General features: G+C 32.7%; 1 protein-coding gene across 1 annotated transcript in view; it reads right to left on the bottom strand.

Annotated features, from left to right (window-relative positions):
* Positions 1 to 4,277: 4,277 nt before the first annotated feature.
* The window catches only part of NUPL1 (nucleoporin like 1), a 32,307-nt gene continuing 16,930 nt past the window's right edge, over positions 4,278 to 19,654 (bottom strand). The window contains 8 exon segments of the mRNA XM_008571839.1: positions 4,278 to 5,295; positions 6,545 to 6,640; positions 8,277 to 8,375; positions 14,723 to 14,924; positions 16,148 to 16,230; positions 16,672 to 16,790; positions 18,651 to 18,730; positions 19,196 to 19,421. Of these exon segments, the coding sequence (XP_008570061.1) occupies positions 5,126 to 5,295; positions 6,545 to 6,640; positions 8,277 to 8,375; positions 14,723 to 14,924; positions 16,148 to 16,230; positions 16,672 to 16,790; positions 18,651 to 18,730; positions 19,196 to 19,421 (1,075 nt within the window). The 3' untranslated portion in view covers positions 4,278 to 5,125.

Genomic DNA, 19,654 nt, shown 5'->3' with positions numbered 1-19,654 from the left:
CTGAAACCAGTTGAAGTTTCTCTCTGTACCAGCAAGAAAAAGAGGTTATCTTCTGGTCTGAGAATATAATCTTTTGGGTGACAGGAGTCATGTAAGCCTTCTGGGAAAGGCTTTGTTAAACTTTTTGACAGTTCCTAAGATAAATGTCAAAATTGCTATCCTTACCCTTTCTAAAGTGGGCAGACCCACCACCCCTGCTTGCTGGGATAACTGGCTTTTCTCCATGAACCTCTTCATGAGGAAACAGTGGGGAAAGGTCAAAGAATCGGGCTACCCAAGTCTGGCCGTAGCTTCTTCATAACACCTTTACACCCTAAATATTATTCTCCCTCCTTGTAAATCCGATAGTCCTTTGTACTTACCTTAGCTTGCCCTGACATACAGCCTATGGTTTACTTGTAATTTTCCCACATAAACTGTGTAATCACATTACCCTCAGTGGCTTTGTAGAGGGTAGGCATGAAAATCAGTGTGCTATTCCTGTATTGTAGACAGGCAGTATAACATCGTGCTTTGGGATTAAACCAGATCTGGGTTCAAACCCCAGCTCAATGACTTAGCCATGTGACAAATGAGTTGCTTTACTTATGCCTCAGTTTCTTCATCTATAGATTGGAAATTAGTTCTTTAAAGGGTGATAATGAGATTAAACAAGGTCAAGTATACAATGTGCTGAGTGTGGTGCCCAGAACTGTGCACTTAATAAATGGAAGTATGTGGTGATAGGCAGAGGACTTTGTGAATGAGATTTAAATTAGACCCTCCAGCTCATGTTAGCTGGACATCGGCTCATGTTAGCAATCCTCAGGTCTTGTCACCTATTAAGACTGTCTTAGTGTGTGCTTCAAAAAGTGCAGTACATCCAGGTTTTTTACAGTAAGAGGATGAAGTATGGGATAAAGAAAAGAAGATGTTGAAGCAAAATATTTTCTGATACATCATTCAAACACAAATATTTTACAAAACAAATATCCCATTACAATAATTCTAGAGGCACTGTTTTAGATTATCAGGACATTAACTTGGGCTTACAATACTATCACAAAAGGGCAGGTAATTTGCATTTGCAATAATGCAAATGAACTTGTTCCTACTGCAGGATGAAAATCTACATTCAAAATCAATACGTTGTTAGGAAAAACAATCAAACAAGAATAAAAGCCTTGCTGAAGGAAAGACCTAATAAATGCATATACCGTACTGTATGTATTGTTAAGATGCGAATTCTCCCCAAATCATAATGTTAATATATTTATGTAAATCCAATTAAAATTCCAACAGAATTTTTTTAAAGAAAAATCAAACTTAATAGGTACTAAACTTCATCTTAAATAGTAAGTGTCCTAGAATAGCCACCTCACACAAAAACAAAATACAATAGGGCAGCTTCCCTATCAGGTACCAAAATAAAGCATCCAGCTATTATGATTAATGCAGTGGGGTATTGGTGCAGGAAGTTAGTGCTTATAAAGTATCAGGAGGTATAACATCCAAGTGGGCAGCTTCCCTATCAGGTACCAAAATAAAGCATCCAGCTATTATGATTAATGCAGTGGGGCATTGGTGCAGGAAGTTAGTGCTTATAAAGCATCAGGAGGTATAATATCCAAGCACTTTAAAGTAGACTATTACCAATACAACCACTCACGTATAGTCTTCCCCATTTCTCAGATGATGAAGCTGAGGTGTGGAAAAGTTAAGCAACTTGTCCAAGATTACACAGGATCAAGGCGGGGTTCTGAACCCAGCTGACTTCAGACATCTCACAGGAAATATATTAATATCCATTATCTACAGAGTTCCTACAAATCATTTTTTTAAAATCCCTAAACAACCTGGTTTAAAAATGGACAAAGGATATAACATGGAATTAGATTATGCAAATAGCTAATATATGAGAGGTCTTCAAAAAGTTCATGGATTCATATTAATTCTATTTTTCCATGAACTTTTTGAAGTACCCTTGTATATACCATTAAATGATAAACAATTAAAGGGGAAAAAAGGCAAGTCACAGAATACATAGGCTTTTTTAACCTGTTTGTATACATGTATATACTTGTATATATTAAGAAGTTCAACCTCACAAGTACTTATTATTAGAGTTGATAACCAGGAATAGAGAATGCTAAGAAATGGGTATTCATACACATAGAAAGAAATGTACACTTATATAGCATCCTGGGAAGGCAATCTGACATTAAAACAAAGTTTATATGACTTTTTAGCAATCCCTCTTCCAGAACCAATCCCAAAGAAATATTAAACATGAGCACAAAAAGTAATGTACAAGGATACTCACTGCAAATTTTCTGTAAAACTGAAAGAGTGGAAAGAACCTAGGTCTATCAACCAGGAATAGTTGGAACAGATCATTGTACATCCATTCTATGGGATAGTACGTAAAAAGTAAATATACACGTACTGACAAGGAAAGATGCTGATGATAAACCATTAGAGGGGAAAAAAAAGCAAGTCACAAAATACATAGTTTTTTTTTCAAACTCATTTGTTAAAGAAAAAAAAGAAGGATCTAAGAGAGAATGATAAAATGTGAGAAAAAGAATATAAAGGAAAAAGAAAAAGGAGAAAAAACAGGAACACATATGTTGAAAGAAGCATTTTTTAAAAAGGGTCTGCAAGGATACACACCAAACAATTAGTGTGGACAATGTGGGGAAGGGAGTGGAACTGGGGCCTAGAAACTGAAGGGGACTTTTGCTTTTCACTCAATGTTCTCCTGTATAACAAAAAATATTGAATGTTTTTGTAATTTTGAGAAGATAAAGCAAGTGACAAAGAACTTATTACAAGTACCTTATGTTCAGTCTTCTCTTTAAAAAAAAGAGCAAGAGGTATAAACCAATGAAGGGAAAACACTAGAAACCAACCAAAGAGAAAAAAAGAGCAATTACAAGGAAATTACATATTAAGAACAACTACTGACATCTATAAGGATTCAAAGCAACTGACACAATAAATTTTATTGTTTCCATAATAATAGGCTCTGAACAAAGTGAAGACAATGAAGACAATGACAACACATTTAAACTCCTATCACAAATTAATATTACAAATTTCCAGTGGTTCAACATATTAAAATGTAAAATATATAAAGAAAAAAACCCAAGAAATATAAATATTCAGATTTTGCAGCACAATGCATGTCCTTTTTCAAAAAAAAAAAGTCTGTTGTAATTGGGTATGTAATTCTGACAGTAACTCAAAATACAAAGTCACATCTTTTCCCTAACCTCCCCCATGATCTGGATCCGGGGATTGTCATAATAGAGAAAATAAAAACAAGTTTAGTGCTCAGAAACAAATTTCTTTATTTTAATGCATCAAGGCGCAAAAATTTCAACTCAAAAAAGCCAGTCACTGTCATACGCAGATAAATAAACATGTATGACAATACTTCTTATAATCAAACCCAACTAACGTTATTCTAAAAATATATGTGCGTATATATGTATGCATATATATGTGTGTGTGTATAATATATATATATATATATATATGTAATACCTATTTTAGAAAAAAAGATGCCTTGGTGAAAATGATTCTGAAAATACTCACTAATGCACATTATGTACAAAACCTTCTATATAAAAAATTAAACTATTTTCAATGAAATTCCATGTTCACATTCCATCTGAAAACTGTACTTGAAAGATAAATAGGTCTACCTAATGGTTTCTCTCTGAAATCATGGCTAAGGCAGTTCTCTTTTCAAGGGTTCTCTTTTTTACCCACTTGATGTCACTAATACTAATAAGGGCAAATATTACACAGATGTGACCTGACATGCCTATACATTATTATCTGGAGCTCTGTTCACTGTTAAAACAGGGGAGTTTATAGTTGCTACAAAGAACATTTTTCTTTCTTAAAATATATTGTCTGTCTATTCCAAATTAAGCACTTACTTAAAAGACATTAAGAGGCTGAGAAGCCACTCCATTTGGTGTCAATATCAATAGCCCTATAAGAAAGAACTCTGTATTGGAATAGCTAGAAAAGTTCTCAATAAAGTAATAGTGCATCCTTCACCTGCATAGAATCAATTTGGCTGAATAGCTCTTTGTCCCCAGAACACCAGTCTGGAGTTCAAATACGATCCTGAAGGTCCATCTCAGATATGAAAAAACATCTCATAGAAGCAATATGAGGATATACAAGATAAAAGTTGTTAAAATCTGTTTGATGAGTTTTACAGAATTTCTCATTTGGAATAACTGCTAAAGGTTAAGAAAGATCCTGAAGGTCCATCTCAGATATGAAAAAACATCTCATAGAAGCAATATGAGGATATACAGGATAAAAGTTGTTAAAATCTGTTTGATGAGTTTTACAGAATTTCTCATTTGGAATAACTGCTAAAGGTTAAGAAAGAAGCAAAAATGGAAAAGACTGGGGGCAATGAAGTTCAGTCAGTCAAATACTGATGCCAGTAACCATTTAGTAAGTCTTTAAGCAAATAAGTGCTTAAACCTGGTACTTCTAGTCATCAGTCTACAAGCACTGAGGATGCAGAGCTTAAAAGGTGAAAAACTGAATACCCTTAGAAAACGAGAACAGTATGAGGCAAAAAGTTGTAGGTCTGTAAATATATTTTCTATATGCACACACAATTGTGTGTATTATTCTGTATATTTACATACATATTACAAGATGCCCTGCAGTGTAATTTAAAAGGCCTTGATTTATCAAGGAACAAACCAATTCTAGTTATAGGCCCTAGAGTTCATACGATCTGTATAAGAAACAAATATGCATATATTCACACAATGTAAACCTTATCAACAAAAACAATGCTATCAACACTAGGTTAAATAGTAGGTTTCAGATTAATGATTTTTTACCACTATTGATCAGTGATGTAATCAGAACATTCCTTACACTGAGAATCAAAATAACAAAAAACACAACTGGGTTTTAAATTCACAAGAAAAAAGATATTCAGTATGGCAAACATGAACAAAGTTCAAATTCCAGAGTAGGGAAAAATATCAAAACTTTATAAATCTCCTGGGAAGCAATTTAATTACTGCATCATTAGAAAAATAGACTCATAGAAGGAACGGTGCTGCTATGGATTCTCTCAACAGATCAACTCATAGGTTTATCTTTTTCCTCTTTTGTTTCCAGCTGGAGGTTTCTTCAACTGAAGGAGTTGTCCTCCTGTTCCAAAACCTGCAGAGGCAGGATTGGACACCCCAAATGTCAAACCAGCTGATGCTGTGATGCCAGGATTGCTGAAGTTAAACCCAGATGTACTTGAGCTGCCAAAGCCTTATGTTTAGGGAAAAAAATATTCACATCAGATGTTAAATCACAAAAACAAATATAAAATGGAGATGAGCAGTAAATTTCTATCTGAAAGAATACATGTATATAAGAATAGCAGATATCTCAGAGTCCTAAATTTCTAAGATGGAATTTCACAGGAAAACAATTTAGTGGCACCTTGAAAGACAGAAGTTTAGTGATGCAGGCCAAAAGAAAAACCTTAGCACAAAAACTAAAATCTACAGAAAATTTGAAGTTGCAGAAACTTTCCTGTTAATTAAATATGTCAAGGTGCCTTCCTCCTCAGCCCCACCAAAAACATTTTATCAACATGCATAGGCGAGACTTCCACAACATCTGGACTCACCCTTGCAACCCCAAATCCTCCAAGAAAGCCTCAATCCACAATGTTCAGCACAATGAACACACCAAAGAGCAGTACTAACTGTTTTGATTCTATAAAAGCCCTTACATAATTAATAATATCAAGTACTATTACTGCTGAGTTAACTAATACAATAGATTATAATCCTGATAACACTAAATTCTATCACTATCTTACTCTATTGGAATTGCTGATTTTAAACACTAGTCAATATCAAGTGGAATTTCCTTTCAATTCCCTAAATTTAAACACATCTTTATAGTAAACTGCCATTATTTTACTCATGCTATTTATTCCTAAGACTTGCACATTAAAATAAGCCATTATTTACAAATACAGAGTAAATATGTAAGAATATGGAATTTGGAATTTTCTACTGTAAAAGTCAAAAGATTATACCTATTTCAAAAATGAACAAGGAACCAAATAATTTTTTGTAAAACTGTAGTATTCTTAAAACCAAAGGGACTTATAACTGAAGAACATCTTTTTGGACTAGAAACTGTTCTCCTGAATGAATAATGATAAAAAAAATGGGTTAAATTTCAAAACAATGTGTTCATTTTTGCAATAATAAATTGTTTAACCATGAAGTTAGTTACTAAGGTTTAAATGAACCTCTACTTAGTAGACAGAGAACACATTTATTAAATCAAACTAAGAAGTCTTGTTAGAAATAATTTACAAGCCTTTAGTTGACAAGACAGACAAAGCCACATGATTGGTTAGGCTTGCATGCTTCACTCAGGGGGTAGAAACTGAATCAGGGGTCTTTTTGGTTTATCAAAAATTACAACACTTGTACTTCTTAAATTAGATAATTTGTATCTTTAAATTTGCCTGAAATTCAGGCAGAAACACACAAACCTGCACTAAGACTTCCTGAGGGTTTATTTGTTGTTCCAAATCCAAATGTGGAGGCCCCTGTGGTGCTGCATCCAAAACCAGAGCTAGTTCCAAATCCTAGTAGAAGGGTAATAGAGAAATATACAACGGTACATAAAACACAGGTTAAAGGATACCAACAAGTAAAACTGAAAATTATCAAAGGTCTAATAAATACAATGTTGAAAAACATGGTTTTATTAAGGAAATCTGCTATTTACTCTCTCAAATAAGACTTTTAGAAGAACCAGATTAATTCTGAAATAAAACTTTTATGTGTTTAGACTAAGTTTACAATCCATCAGTAATTTTGAAACAAGGCCATAAAAACAAAACCATACTAGTATTTTCATTTCCAAATGGTGCTAGAAATTTTACTGACCATTCTAGTATGATTTTAGACAGTTATAAACATACCTACTCTAGAGGTATTTCATTTTGCAAAAAAAAAAGTGGCTAAATTCACAAATAAGCATGACATGCAAAACGATGTAAACAATGTAAAAAAAGGTACCAGAAGGTAATTTTACTCCACTCTTTGCCAAAACATTTTTGGTTGATTAAGAATGTTATCATTAAAAACTCTGCATAACTACGTAGTAGTCAATCATTTTAAATCCACTCAGTAACAGCAGATTCCTGCCATACTGTCAACCAATGTAACAGTGAGAAATTGGGTATGTAGGCATCATGGTTTTCCTCTTAACAATACTATTTTCACAATTTAAAAATATATATATTTTTCATCACAGAAAGCTCATGAAGAGATTGTAAGTATCTGAGGACTAGTTTCCACTATCCAAAAGGCCAGATATTCTACAAACGAAGTTCAAATTCTTTTCAAGTTACTTTGCAATAGCTATCTAAAATACTGAATTTAATAATATCATTGCCTTTAACAAATATGAAGGCAAACTGGACCATAGGAATTATGCTATCTGCCATAATTCTAGCAACTCCTAATATAGAACAGACTCTATATTAAATAACCATAACAGCATATAGGCCTCCCCTCTTATACTTTAGTTGGAAATAAGGGAACCTTATTCATTTTATTATAGTGTGTCAAAATACAACCAACTTTCACTTATCTGTACCAAAGAAATTGTGAATGCATTTGTATTTAGCATGATGTTTTTGTAGAGGACTTATCTTACTAATTAAACTTAGGAAACTATTAAAATAAGCTTAATTGCTTATGTATGCAAGTATGTATACAGATAGAAATGCCAAAACTACTTAGAAATGGAAAGAAGTTGAGCTGTCCAATTTATAGCAAAATTATTTCCCCATTTAAAGTGCTCATTTTCTGGAAAAAGAAGGTAATGATTAGGAGAATGTATATCATTGAGAAGTAGTTTGGACTCCAAACTAATATTAAGATTACTAAATTTTAAAAATTTAATTAAAATAAAATTTATTAGAACAAAGTAATTCTCAAGTTCATATTTCAGCATATTGCTTTGAAAGTATGAATATCTCTACCACTTCATTTTAAAACTTGTTTATATTTACTATTCACAGAAGATGGCATGATTCTTTGAGTTTTAAATCTAATACTATAAAGCAATAATTATGTTTGGAGAATCGTTATTGCCAGATGGATCCTTAATTTCCAAAATAGCAGCAGATCCTCATAGAAATTTTTTACAGTCTAGTATCAATTCAAATGTATAATATAGTTCAATGAAATATTAGAAAAGTTAAAGTGTACCTCCAAGGTTTGAAGAACCTAAGCCACTTGATTGCAAGCCAGTGCCAATACCTGAGCCGAATGGCGTTCCAAAACTAACTCCCAGAGATGGCTGTGGCCCTGGTATAAAAAAAAAAAAAAAAAAAAAATGGGGGGGAAAAGAAACAAATTTGCCTTACTCTTTCAAGATTAAAATTTCTTCATGAAATTATTTTTTAAATGAACAGAGAATACTTTTTAACAAATTCCATTTGTTAAAACTTAGTTTTCAGGATGCCTCTCCAGCCTAATTTATCTGTCCTAACTGATTTACCTATCCCCTCCCCCAATTTTTTAAAAAAATTAACCTGTTCAGAACTAGACAATTAAAAGAGGCTTACCACGATGAAAGACAAATGTTAGTTAAACCTACCAAATATTTTGAAATCTTTAATGTATCATAAATTATTGTTGTTTTAGATTAACTTCTAGAATTATTTTAGATCTCCCACTTATTTTCTGATAAACTAGTTGGTATAATCAGTAAAGGTTTCTTCATTTTTATTTTTTTTTTTAAAAAAGCTCCTTAGTGTTAGAGTCAAGTCTCAATTGATCAAAAAAGACTGACACTAACATGACAAAACTATCATGTTACTTCATAAGAATAAGTACCCAAAAAACTAGGCATGATTTCTTGCATGAAATATAAATGATATATTCAATAAATAGATAAAAAACAAGACAATGTTTTATTTTATTAAATTTATTGTTCAACTTAAAGCAAATCAATTACACAGTAACATGACAATTCCAACTGGTTCACAAAAAGTGGTAATTGAGTTCTATTCTTAAGCTCTGCTACATTACACCACTTATCACCTGATTAAATAAGATAGATAATGAACATTTACAAAGGCACTGCTGTGTACCTTGACAGATTCAATACATTCAAGATTTCAATTCAGAAGTTTCTTTCCAACATTTTGGAAAATGTACTCAGACGCAGAACGATCAGTCATCCTTTTCTCATTTAATACTTTAAAGATTTTGGCTGAGTTTGTTTGGCAAGAATAGCATCAAACTTACTAGCCTCTCTTTTTAACTACTATTTTTTTTTTAACTAAGCAGAATACAAAAATCTAAAAATCTCTCATTTGATAAATAATTTATGAAAATTATTCAATTAAACTTCATAGTACAATCTTCAGTCTTGTCTTTTTCAAGCACAGTGATCAGTGCATCTCAAAGTTGAGGGAACTGCTAAAGTAATATGCACATTAAAATTTAAATTTTTAAAGAAATCAAAGCCTTCAAGTTGTCCAATGAAGAATGAGGTTTGTATGTTCAAAAGGTAGTGTAAAATTATAAAGCTTTTAGAAAAAAAACTGAGGAACTACATTTTGCTACACTGGGACAGAAACTGGACTTTTCAAATAGCTTCTCACCAGAAAATAAAGAATAACAACTAGTAGCAGCCAAAGTTCTTATACTACTATTATAAAAATAAATTTTAAAAGGACTTAAATTTTTACATCCAGTTTGAGATCAATTTGAGAGTAAAATACCTGCGTAGCAGCTCTTTTGTAAAATGTTACTATAGGAAAAAGAAAATAAGCATATTACTTATTTCTAACAAAAATAACATGTACAGGGGCCGAGCCCGTGGCGCACTCGGGAGAGTTTGGCGCTAGGAGCGCAGTGACCCCACACCAAGGGTTGCAATCCCCTTACCGGTCACGAAAAAGACAAAAAAATAAAAAAATAACATGTACAAATCACATGTCCAGTTTCTTTAACATTTAGAGACTTAAGTGTCACATGTTAACAGGAGGCACTGCTGGTGGAAGACCCTAAAGAATAACGCACACCACAGCCCTCAGCCTTGCAAGTCATTAAGAGTTACTCAAATAGCATGCTTTTTGTTGTGTGTGGGTCTATTTTTAAGAGCAATAGAACATGGTTTCTCTAATCAATATTCAGGATATAGGTAATCAAGAACTCATATCTAACGATGACAAGACTTCCCATTGCACAACAGATACGTGATATTTTGAGTTTTGCACCTTCACACAAATTCTGAAGGCAACATCATTTATAAAACTAGTAGGCAAATGTATAACATTTTTAATAGTAAAAACGCATGATAAATATCTCCCATGCCAAAGTATTAACATATATTACACTCTGGCCACCATATATATTAGTTTCACTATTAGAATCTAAATCTTTCAGGCAAAAGTTACGTAAACAATTTAAGAAGTCTGCTTTGAAATCTGAATGATCAATGAGAGGCTCTTAGTTCCATAAATAAAACCAAGTTAGTAGTAATACATAACAATGATAGCCCAAAGTGAAATCTTCATATAGAGTAACACTTTACAAAAGTTGCCATATAATATATTCACACACAACAAAACCAGGTTTAGCACTGTAACTCATATTGTCCAGAATAAATTCTACTTTTGTAAAAGTAAAACTGCATTCACCATGAAAAGGACTAAAGTGCTAAAATTTTAAAAATTTTCCATTCAACAAAACCAGGTTTAGCACTGTAACTCATATTGTCCAGAATAAATTCTACTTTTGTAAAACTAAAACTGCATTCACCATGAAAAGGACTAAAGTGCTAAAATTTTAAAAATTTTCCATGATCACTCAAAATGCTTAATATAGTTATATGGTTATTCCTAAGTCATATTCTAAAATAATAATTTTTCTTAAAAAAATCAAAAATGCCTCTTCCCCAGTTTGAAAAATTTTACTCTTACTGATTTAATGGGGAATGTTGCTTTGGTTATTAAATACAACAAAAGCACAAGAAACTAAGACGAAATACTTAAAGTTTCCTATTTAACACTATACTTTAAATGTCCAAACCTACACTAAAAGCTAAAATGTCTTGGCTCTCCTTAAAAACAGCAGCTAAGTCACATGAGAAAAGTCTTATTATGTAAACATCAAGAACTCTTAAAAGTGTCAAAACACAACAGCAAAACTTAATCCCAGTGCTTTAAAAAAAATCTATCCTAAATTAAAATTATACTGAAAAGCCTAATGTAAATATCTTCAGTTTTTTTTAGGAAGCTTGAAAAGCACTTATGGACAAGTGCACTCAAGATCTGACAACCTGTAACTTACCCATGCTCATTTCATACATAAATAGACTGCTAGTTATTCATCAATTCTCTTCAGCCTTCAGAATAAATAACCACATGCCTAAGCCCTATTACATATTTTTTTCTTTTTTTTTTTCCTTTTTTGTCTTTTTTCATGACCGGCAATGGACCGCAACCCTCAGTGTCGCGCCCGTACCGGACCGGGACCGGCAACGGGATCGCAACCCTCGGTGTTGCTCCCACACCTCGCTCAGCCAGTGAGTGGCCGGTCTGTATGTGGGATCCGAACCCTCAGCGGGAGCGCCACCGCACTCCCAAGCGGCGCACTGTAGCAGTGTGCCACCGGGCCGGCCCTACATATTTTTTTCATTAAAAAAGAATTGAAGAAGGATCAAGAAGTCATTAAAGTCCATTCCTCCACTTCCAAGAAAGACAACACAGAAACCACCTGTAGAAGGGGGCAGTCTAAGAAGCTATCTGCTCTGTGCCCACATTTACATTAATGAAGTCAATAATCCATACGCAAATAAAAGCAAAACCACTCTGATAACACAAATCTTGTAATGTATAAAAACAGTACACAAGCTCTATCTAGCTTCATCTGTAAATAGTCTAAAATTTGTTATTGGCACTTAAAGATTTCATGAAATTCACAGGACCGGCAACGGATCGCAACCCTCAGTGTCGCACCTGTACTGGACCGGGACCGGCAACGGGATCGCAACCCTCGGTGTTGCTCCCACACCTCGCTCAGCCAGTGAGTGGCCGGTCTGTATGTGGGATCCGAACCCTCAGCGGGAGCGCCACCGCACTCCCAAGCGGCGCACTGTAGCAGTGTGCCACCGGGCCGGCCCTACATATTTTTTTCATTAAAAAAGAATTGAAGAAGGATCAAGAAGTCATTAAAGTCCATTCCTCCACTTCCAAGAAAGACAACACAGAAACCACCTGTAGAAGGGGGCAGTCTAAGAAGCTATCTGCTCTGTGCCCACATTTACATTAATGAAGTCAATAATCCATACGCAAATAAAAGCAAAACCACTCTGATAACACAAATCTTGTAATGTATAAAAACAGTACACAAGCTCTATCTAGCTTCATCTGTAAATAGTCTAAAATTTGTTATTGGCACTTAAAGATTTCATGAAATTCACAGGGCATAAGAAATAACTCACTGGGTATAAAACACAATGCTATAACACATAAAATCATTATATACCCATCTAACAGAGCTCATAAATCTTGCAATAATGGTGACATGACTAAAATAACTAACATTCAGACTGGGAAGGCCTAAAGGAATGGACTACAGAGCCTGGGAGACCTTTACAAAAACAAAAGGGTAAAGGGGAGACAATGCAAAATTATTATCACTGTTTAGCTTCTCAGTTCTAAAAACTGATACAACTCAAAGTGAAAACTGCAAGGTTGTTTAGGTTGATAAATATATAATTCCTACAACCTGATTAGAAAGCCCTTACGTGGACTTCAAAATTCCAGGGAATAATGAAAGCAGTCAATTTCCCTAAAGCCTGGCAAAAGTCACAGACAAAATTAAAGCATATGAGCAAAAAGCTCCTTGAGATGATAATTCTAAATTAAGCTAATGTTCTCTACCACCGCAGAGGACAAAAATCTTACCTATATTGTCTACCTTTGTATCCCCCAAGCCTAGCACATAGTAGGCACTCATAGTTACAGAATGAACATATATCTTCATATACCCAAATGTATGAGTGAAGATCTACAAACTTCTCAAGATAAGTCTACATACGAAAGTTTAAAAAAACACCTTGACAGGTGGTTTTGCTTCAAGTTTAGTTATTTACCATAGAATATATTCACTTACAGTATAACATTTTAGATAACTGACTTTTCTCAAGTTTTATTTATTAGAATAGAAACCCATTATGTTTAAAGAACATTCAGCCACTCATGCTTATCTGATCTGCTCTAGGATTAATATTGGCTCTAAAAAGTAAACTGGTACTATGGTTGGTTTAACTAGTTAAACAATCATGACATCTTATAGTTGAAACTGTAGGACTGATTCTTCAGAGGAAACAATCCCATAATGATTTACCCTCCATAACTTGAGGATGCAATCCTACACTCCAGCCAGCTAGAGAGCTACTAGACAGTGCTTATGTGAGCCACTGTGAGCCACTGTTCACATGGGTCCAGCCATGGAATGTGGAGGATTTGGCATAAATCCATCATCAACCCCTTACTGATGGCAAGTCAATTCTCTCATCTCCAAATGTGAAGAACAATTTTTAAACTGCCAATACTAAAAACCAGAGAATGCTTCCCTAGTACAGGCAGCCTAAATGCAATCTAAGCATGTATTTTTAAACATTTGTTTTATAATTTACTACTGGGCTATATAAAACTCTCAGAAAAACACATGCTATAAAGTAATGAATAAGCATCACTCAAAAATTTATGAATGATTAAAAAAATTTATGAATGATTTAAAGAAAAAAAACATTATCTATCAAGACTATATTTGTCTATGTCAAACTTCAGACCTGACAAAAGGGACTGCATGCGTAAGACGACAAGTAATATAACCTCTGAAAGACAAAAGGCCAAACGAAATACCGTGGAACTAGCCCACAAATATGTTTCTCTGATTAGAAGTGGAATTAAACCAAGGACTAAAATAATCTGCTTTCTAGAAACTCACCAATTATTTTCATCAGCTCAACTTTCCAGTTCCCATTTAATGTGCAATCCACATCTCAAAACATCTTTTTCCTGCTCTTGCTACTGTTCTGTTTACTGTGAAAAGGTGCAAATAATTCCAGCATGTATCCTCTTCAAAATTTGGTTTAGAGGGCCTATATTCTGTTTCCAGTCAACATACATACAAACAAACTTACCAATCTTCAACAACCTTCAGTTAATAAAAACGTACTTCATCCTGAATGTGGGTACTTTTAATCACTACGTATGAGGGAAATGAGCCATCTATCAGTATCACATATGAAAAATGCAACATATGGATGGATGATCTCTGACTTTAGAACAATAAATGATACAATCATGATTTTAGAATCTAATGTTATTTTTAAATGTAATTCAGTAGTTAAACACTGTGTTCTAAAGGGCATTTATAGCAATACATCAAATAACATTATGTAAATTCACAATATTCAATATCTAACTGATGTATAATTATTGCTAAGACTACCCTGTGTTTTTTACCAGGTATGTTTATAATTGTATCTGTCACAATTTTTAGATTGTATTGGAACAGCTATTCATAAAAATTTCTTCAGTGCTCACACAAAAGGAAGACTTATAAAACCGCACATAAATGTTCTGCATTTGAACAGTTAAGAAGCTATAACTTGAATGCATTCAGACCTGTAGCAGGCTGTTGCTGCTGTGTAAGTGTGGCAGCCATGGCAACGGCTGCTGCATTTGGCATCGTGCTGAATGGAGTGGGCCCAGTAGTAACTCTGGGTGCATTCTGCCACTTCTTGGCTTCTGCTCGCCTGGCTTCAAACACATCTACAGCATCTCCCAAGAACATTTTCCTGTACCCAAGGTACTGTTCTTTGAGCACCTAAAGGAATTAAAAATAAATAAATAAATAAAAATAAAAAATTTTCATGAAAATCTGACAAAAATTCCTTCTTTAAAATGAAACTATTTTAAAGCTTTTGTTTAGAGTTTTAAATCTATTAAAGCAAAAGGTCTAAAGTGTGATATCATTTCTAAAATGATGCAATTTAAATAGTTAATTTCTTTAAAAAATTGTTGACATGCATCAGATTAAAATAAAAATGAAAATACTGGTTATCTTGATTAAACTCTATTCTACACAGTTAATAATTTATTTAGACTCAGGTTTGGCTGCTTTGAATTTTTAAAGATTTTCTGAACCACATATAACTCTAAGAAAGGATTTCTTTATATTTGGTCGTAAAAGTGTACTTAGATTTAACATTTCACTTTAATAAATTTTAAAAACTAACATTACTATAAGAGGGTCAAAATATTCAGTAATAAGTTATTTTATTTACATTATTTAATAAACACAAATGGTTCCCTGTATTTAGAAGGAAGAAATGCAGCAAGTTTTTTTATGCAATGGTCAATAAACATTTAAAACACATAAGACTAAGGCAGCGCAAAATGATTTTGCTACTAAGAATGTTTATTTTCTGTAGTGCTGTTTACAGTGGTAAAGAAATAGAAACAACCTACATATCCAAAAAGAGAGGATGGGTTAAACAAACTATGTATAAACATATAACTCCTACATAACTACTAAAAATGATGTTGAGGAAATATGTGTCTGTTAATGTGCGCAGTTATTCACAATATACTGTTGAAAAAAATTAAAACGACAGATTGTACAGGACACTTGGATCTTTTTAACTATGTATAAACATATAACTCCTACATAACTACTAAAAATGATGTTGAGGAAATATGTGTGTGTTAATGTGCGCAGTTATTCACAATATACTGTTGAAAAAAATTAAAACGACAGATTGTACAGGACACTTGGATCTTTTTAAAAGAATAGATACTATCAATGTTTGTGTCTGGGTATGATTATGGATTATAGAATTTTTCATCTTTTCACTTATGTGAGGATATTTCAAAAAGTTTGTGGAAAAATAGAATTAAAAGATAACATGAATCTTCCTATGAACTTTTTGAAGTACCTTCATATGTAGTTTTAGCTGTTTCTGTAACAAGCGTGGACACATTCTTCCCCAAATGAACAAATACTTGGGTCTAGATATCCAGATAGATGAACTAGCAATGAAAACTTACCTTTACATTTTCATGAATAGATTGAAGTTGTGCAGCTAAAGCTACAAACGTTTGATAAATTTTCTGCATAGCCATTGACAGATCTACAAAAGAAAATGACATCATACATACATACATATATATATGTATATGTATATATATATATAAACAATCAATTTCATTTTCTATTATTTGAGTCCAATTTTTGGTATAGCTAATATAGAAAAAAAAACTCTGCCCAATATTCCAATGGCTAAGAAGACTCAGTAGATAGAGAAAAAAATATCTACATTAGTAATCTGGGGAGCAGGGAGAAGGGCCCTAAGATTTCTGCCTTTGTCAACACAGTAAAAATTTATAATAAAACATTTTATATTAACAGGGAATAAAGATCTAATCAGGGCCTTTTAAGGAAGTCTTCTTAAAGCAGCTTAAAACAACTACTAGTAGTTATTTAGAATACCTACTAGACCACCACAATTTAATATCTTCCCTAACAATAAAATAATGGTGCTATAAAAAAATTATCACCATAAGCATATTACCTTGAGGGGTTATATGTGAATTATTTGCTTGAGTGGCAAGATGATTTTCTAGTTCTTCAATCTGCTGTCTGTACTGCTGAAGCTGTACCTCAAATTGCTGAACCAAGATTCTGAAATAGCTATAAAACACATTTAAAAAGTCACATCGAATTCTTTAAAACATTATTTTCTTTATGTTCAAAATACCAAATAAATAACCCCATCTGAGTAGGCTTTTGAATTAATTTGAGGATTAATGCATCTTTAAGTGGCACACATATTAACATTCAAACAAAACCCCAAATGTTATAAATTATCAAGTTTTGATTATTCTAGTCACGAGTGATAAATCAAAATTAAGGAATAGTCTACAAAATAACTTAATAGTTTTCAAAAGTATCAAGGTCATCCAAAACACTGAGGGTTGCGATCCGTTGCCGGACACGGAAAAAGACAAAAAGACAAAAAAAAAAAAAGAAATACAAGGAAATTCTTTGTACTACTATTTTTGCAAGTTTTCTGTAAATCTAAAATAAGTTTAAAATAAAAAGTTCAACTGTCAAACAGGTTTTATAACCAAATACTTACAGTTCTTCAATTAATAAAATTTATAATTTGAGAACACTATAGTATACTACAGAAAGCACATGTAATTACTGTACTATTCTGGTAAATTTAATCACAGAGAATACTAGATAAATTAAAAAAGGACCTTGAATAGCATGCAAAGGAATCCAAAAATTTTTCTCTAAGAAATGGATAACTGTGAAAGCTTTTTGTAAAATTAGTTCTAATGGCAGTAAGGGATAAAATGTAGTCTAGAGGAAGTCCTGTGAGGAAGCACATACCACAATAATCTGAATAAGATAATAGGAATGTCCTTATCATTGTTAATTTTCTGATTTTTGACAACTGTACTGTGGTTATGTAAGAGAAAAGCCTTATTTTCAAGAAATACACACTAAAGTACGTAAGCATAATGTTGAAATAAACTCTTCAGGGAAAAAAATGTATATATATTCATACATATAGAGAGTGAGGAAATAAACAAATAAGGTAAAAATGTTAATGTGTAGGGAATCTGGATGAAAGGATACAGGAAATTTTTTTCTACTCTTGAAACTTTTCTGTAAGTCTGAAACTGTATCATAATAACTTAAAAGAAAAAAAGGTGATGAACCACGAATCAAACAGATCTCCACTGCTCACAACTCACCTCTGCATGCCTCAGGCTTCTCATCCCTAAAACTGGAATAACAACAGCTATGGAGGTTTTGTGAAAAGTATGAAGTAAGGTATGAACAGTGCTGAGCACACAGCTTGGCAAATAGTAAGCACTTGGTAAATATGAGCTATTATTATCTTTTTCTTTTTTAAACTCAACACAAAAGAGGATAAGCAATTATTTTTATCAACATGGGAGGATATAAAAACAGAAAAGATACATATCACACGTATCACATACATATCACATGTATCACATATATAAGGATATATAAGTACAAGCTGACTGATGTGATTACAGGTGGGTTTTTTTCTTATGAACATTTTCTAATTTTTCTTCCTGAAGATGTATTACCTATGTAAATAAATAAAAGCTATACATATAAGTAAAAGGGTTAAGCTACACGAATTGTTTAAGGATTGAAGTATCACAAAATTATTTTTAATTCAAAAATCCCAATGGGTAAAAATTAAGTTTTCACTACCTATGAAATTTAAGAAAGTGGAATATACCCTTTATATATAATGTAAGTAACATTTACATTAAGTTTAGTAACTGCATAATAGGGGTTATAAGCTCAGACCTTAGCCTTTGCTTAACATTCAGTAAAATGGGGATAATAAAATACCTTCTTAGGGTTATTATAAGAAATAAATTTTAAAATTTATGTAAAGTGTTTATTAACTAAACCTTTCCACAGAGTAAAACTAAAACTTCTTACTATTCTGCTCTCTTAAAGTGAGAAACGTTTGTTTAAAAATATCCAGTAACTTACTCAGCAGGAGCTGTATTTTCATGTTGAAGTCCAGGTGGGGTTTTCTGGGTTCTTAAAGCTATTTCAGCATTCTTTAACTCCTAATATACCAGAGGTTTAAAAAAAATTTAAAAAGCCTGTTAAGAGTTAGGCTAAAAATGCCAACTACTTCTGAAATGTCAAACAATGTCATTATTGGAGGTTCATGCTAATAAAGATATTATGGATGAGGCTGCTTGACTACAAGTTACTAAAACCTCATTCAAGAAAAGGCAAACTACTTTTAAGAAATTTTATGATAAAATTATAATGAGCTACCCACCTCATAGGGCTGTTATGAAAACTAAACTGGTTTAATAGATATAAATTGCTTAAAATACTATGTTGTACATAGTAAACACTCAATTAAAAAGTAGTAACTATGATTATTATAGCAATTTAAAAGTATGTGGACTATCTGTTTTCTTATAGCATGTCTATATCAAACTGTTTTAAAAAGCCCTATTCCCATTTTGGAAAAAAACAAAATAAAAACCCTACGGTAAAATAGCTGTAAGGTAGTATACCTGAGCAGTTTCTATTTTCAATTTGTCAATACTGAGAGTGTTTCTCTGTAATCCACTGGCAGCCAATGAGAGAAGCTGCTTCAGAGCTTTAATATCTTCTTGTACTTTAAGCATTGCTTTTGAAGACATTCTACTAATTTCTTCTTGGACCTGTTTTTGTTCCTTCACAAATTTCCTAAAAAAATAAATAAAACTGAGGTTTTAAAAAATATAGCTTTGATTGTCTCTAGAAAAAAAGTACATTTAAAACAGGATGGTCATGTTTACTTAGATTTAGTCATTCAACAACGTATTTTTACCTCAAAACATCATGTTGTATATGATAAATATATACAATTTTATCTATCAATTTATAAAAAAGTAAAATTAAAAATAAAATAGGTTGGTCAGAGTCCAAGAGTTTTAAGAAAAAAACAAAAACAACAACAACAAAAAACTAAAAATAAGAGCAAAGCACTG

The sequence above is a fragment of the Galeopterus variegatus genome, unplaced genomic scaffold, assembly GCF_000696425.1.
Source record: "Galeopterus variegatus unplaced genomic scaffold, G_variegatus-3.0.2 Scaffold728, whole genome shotgun sequence".
Taxonomy (NCBI): domain Eukaryota; kingdom Metazoa; phylum Chordata; class Mammalia; order Dermoptera; family Cynocephalidae; genus Galeopterus; species Galeopterus variegatus.
The sequence above is the reverse complement of the archived record's forward strand: the minus strand, read 5'-3'. Positions and strand labels throughout refer to the sequence as shown.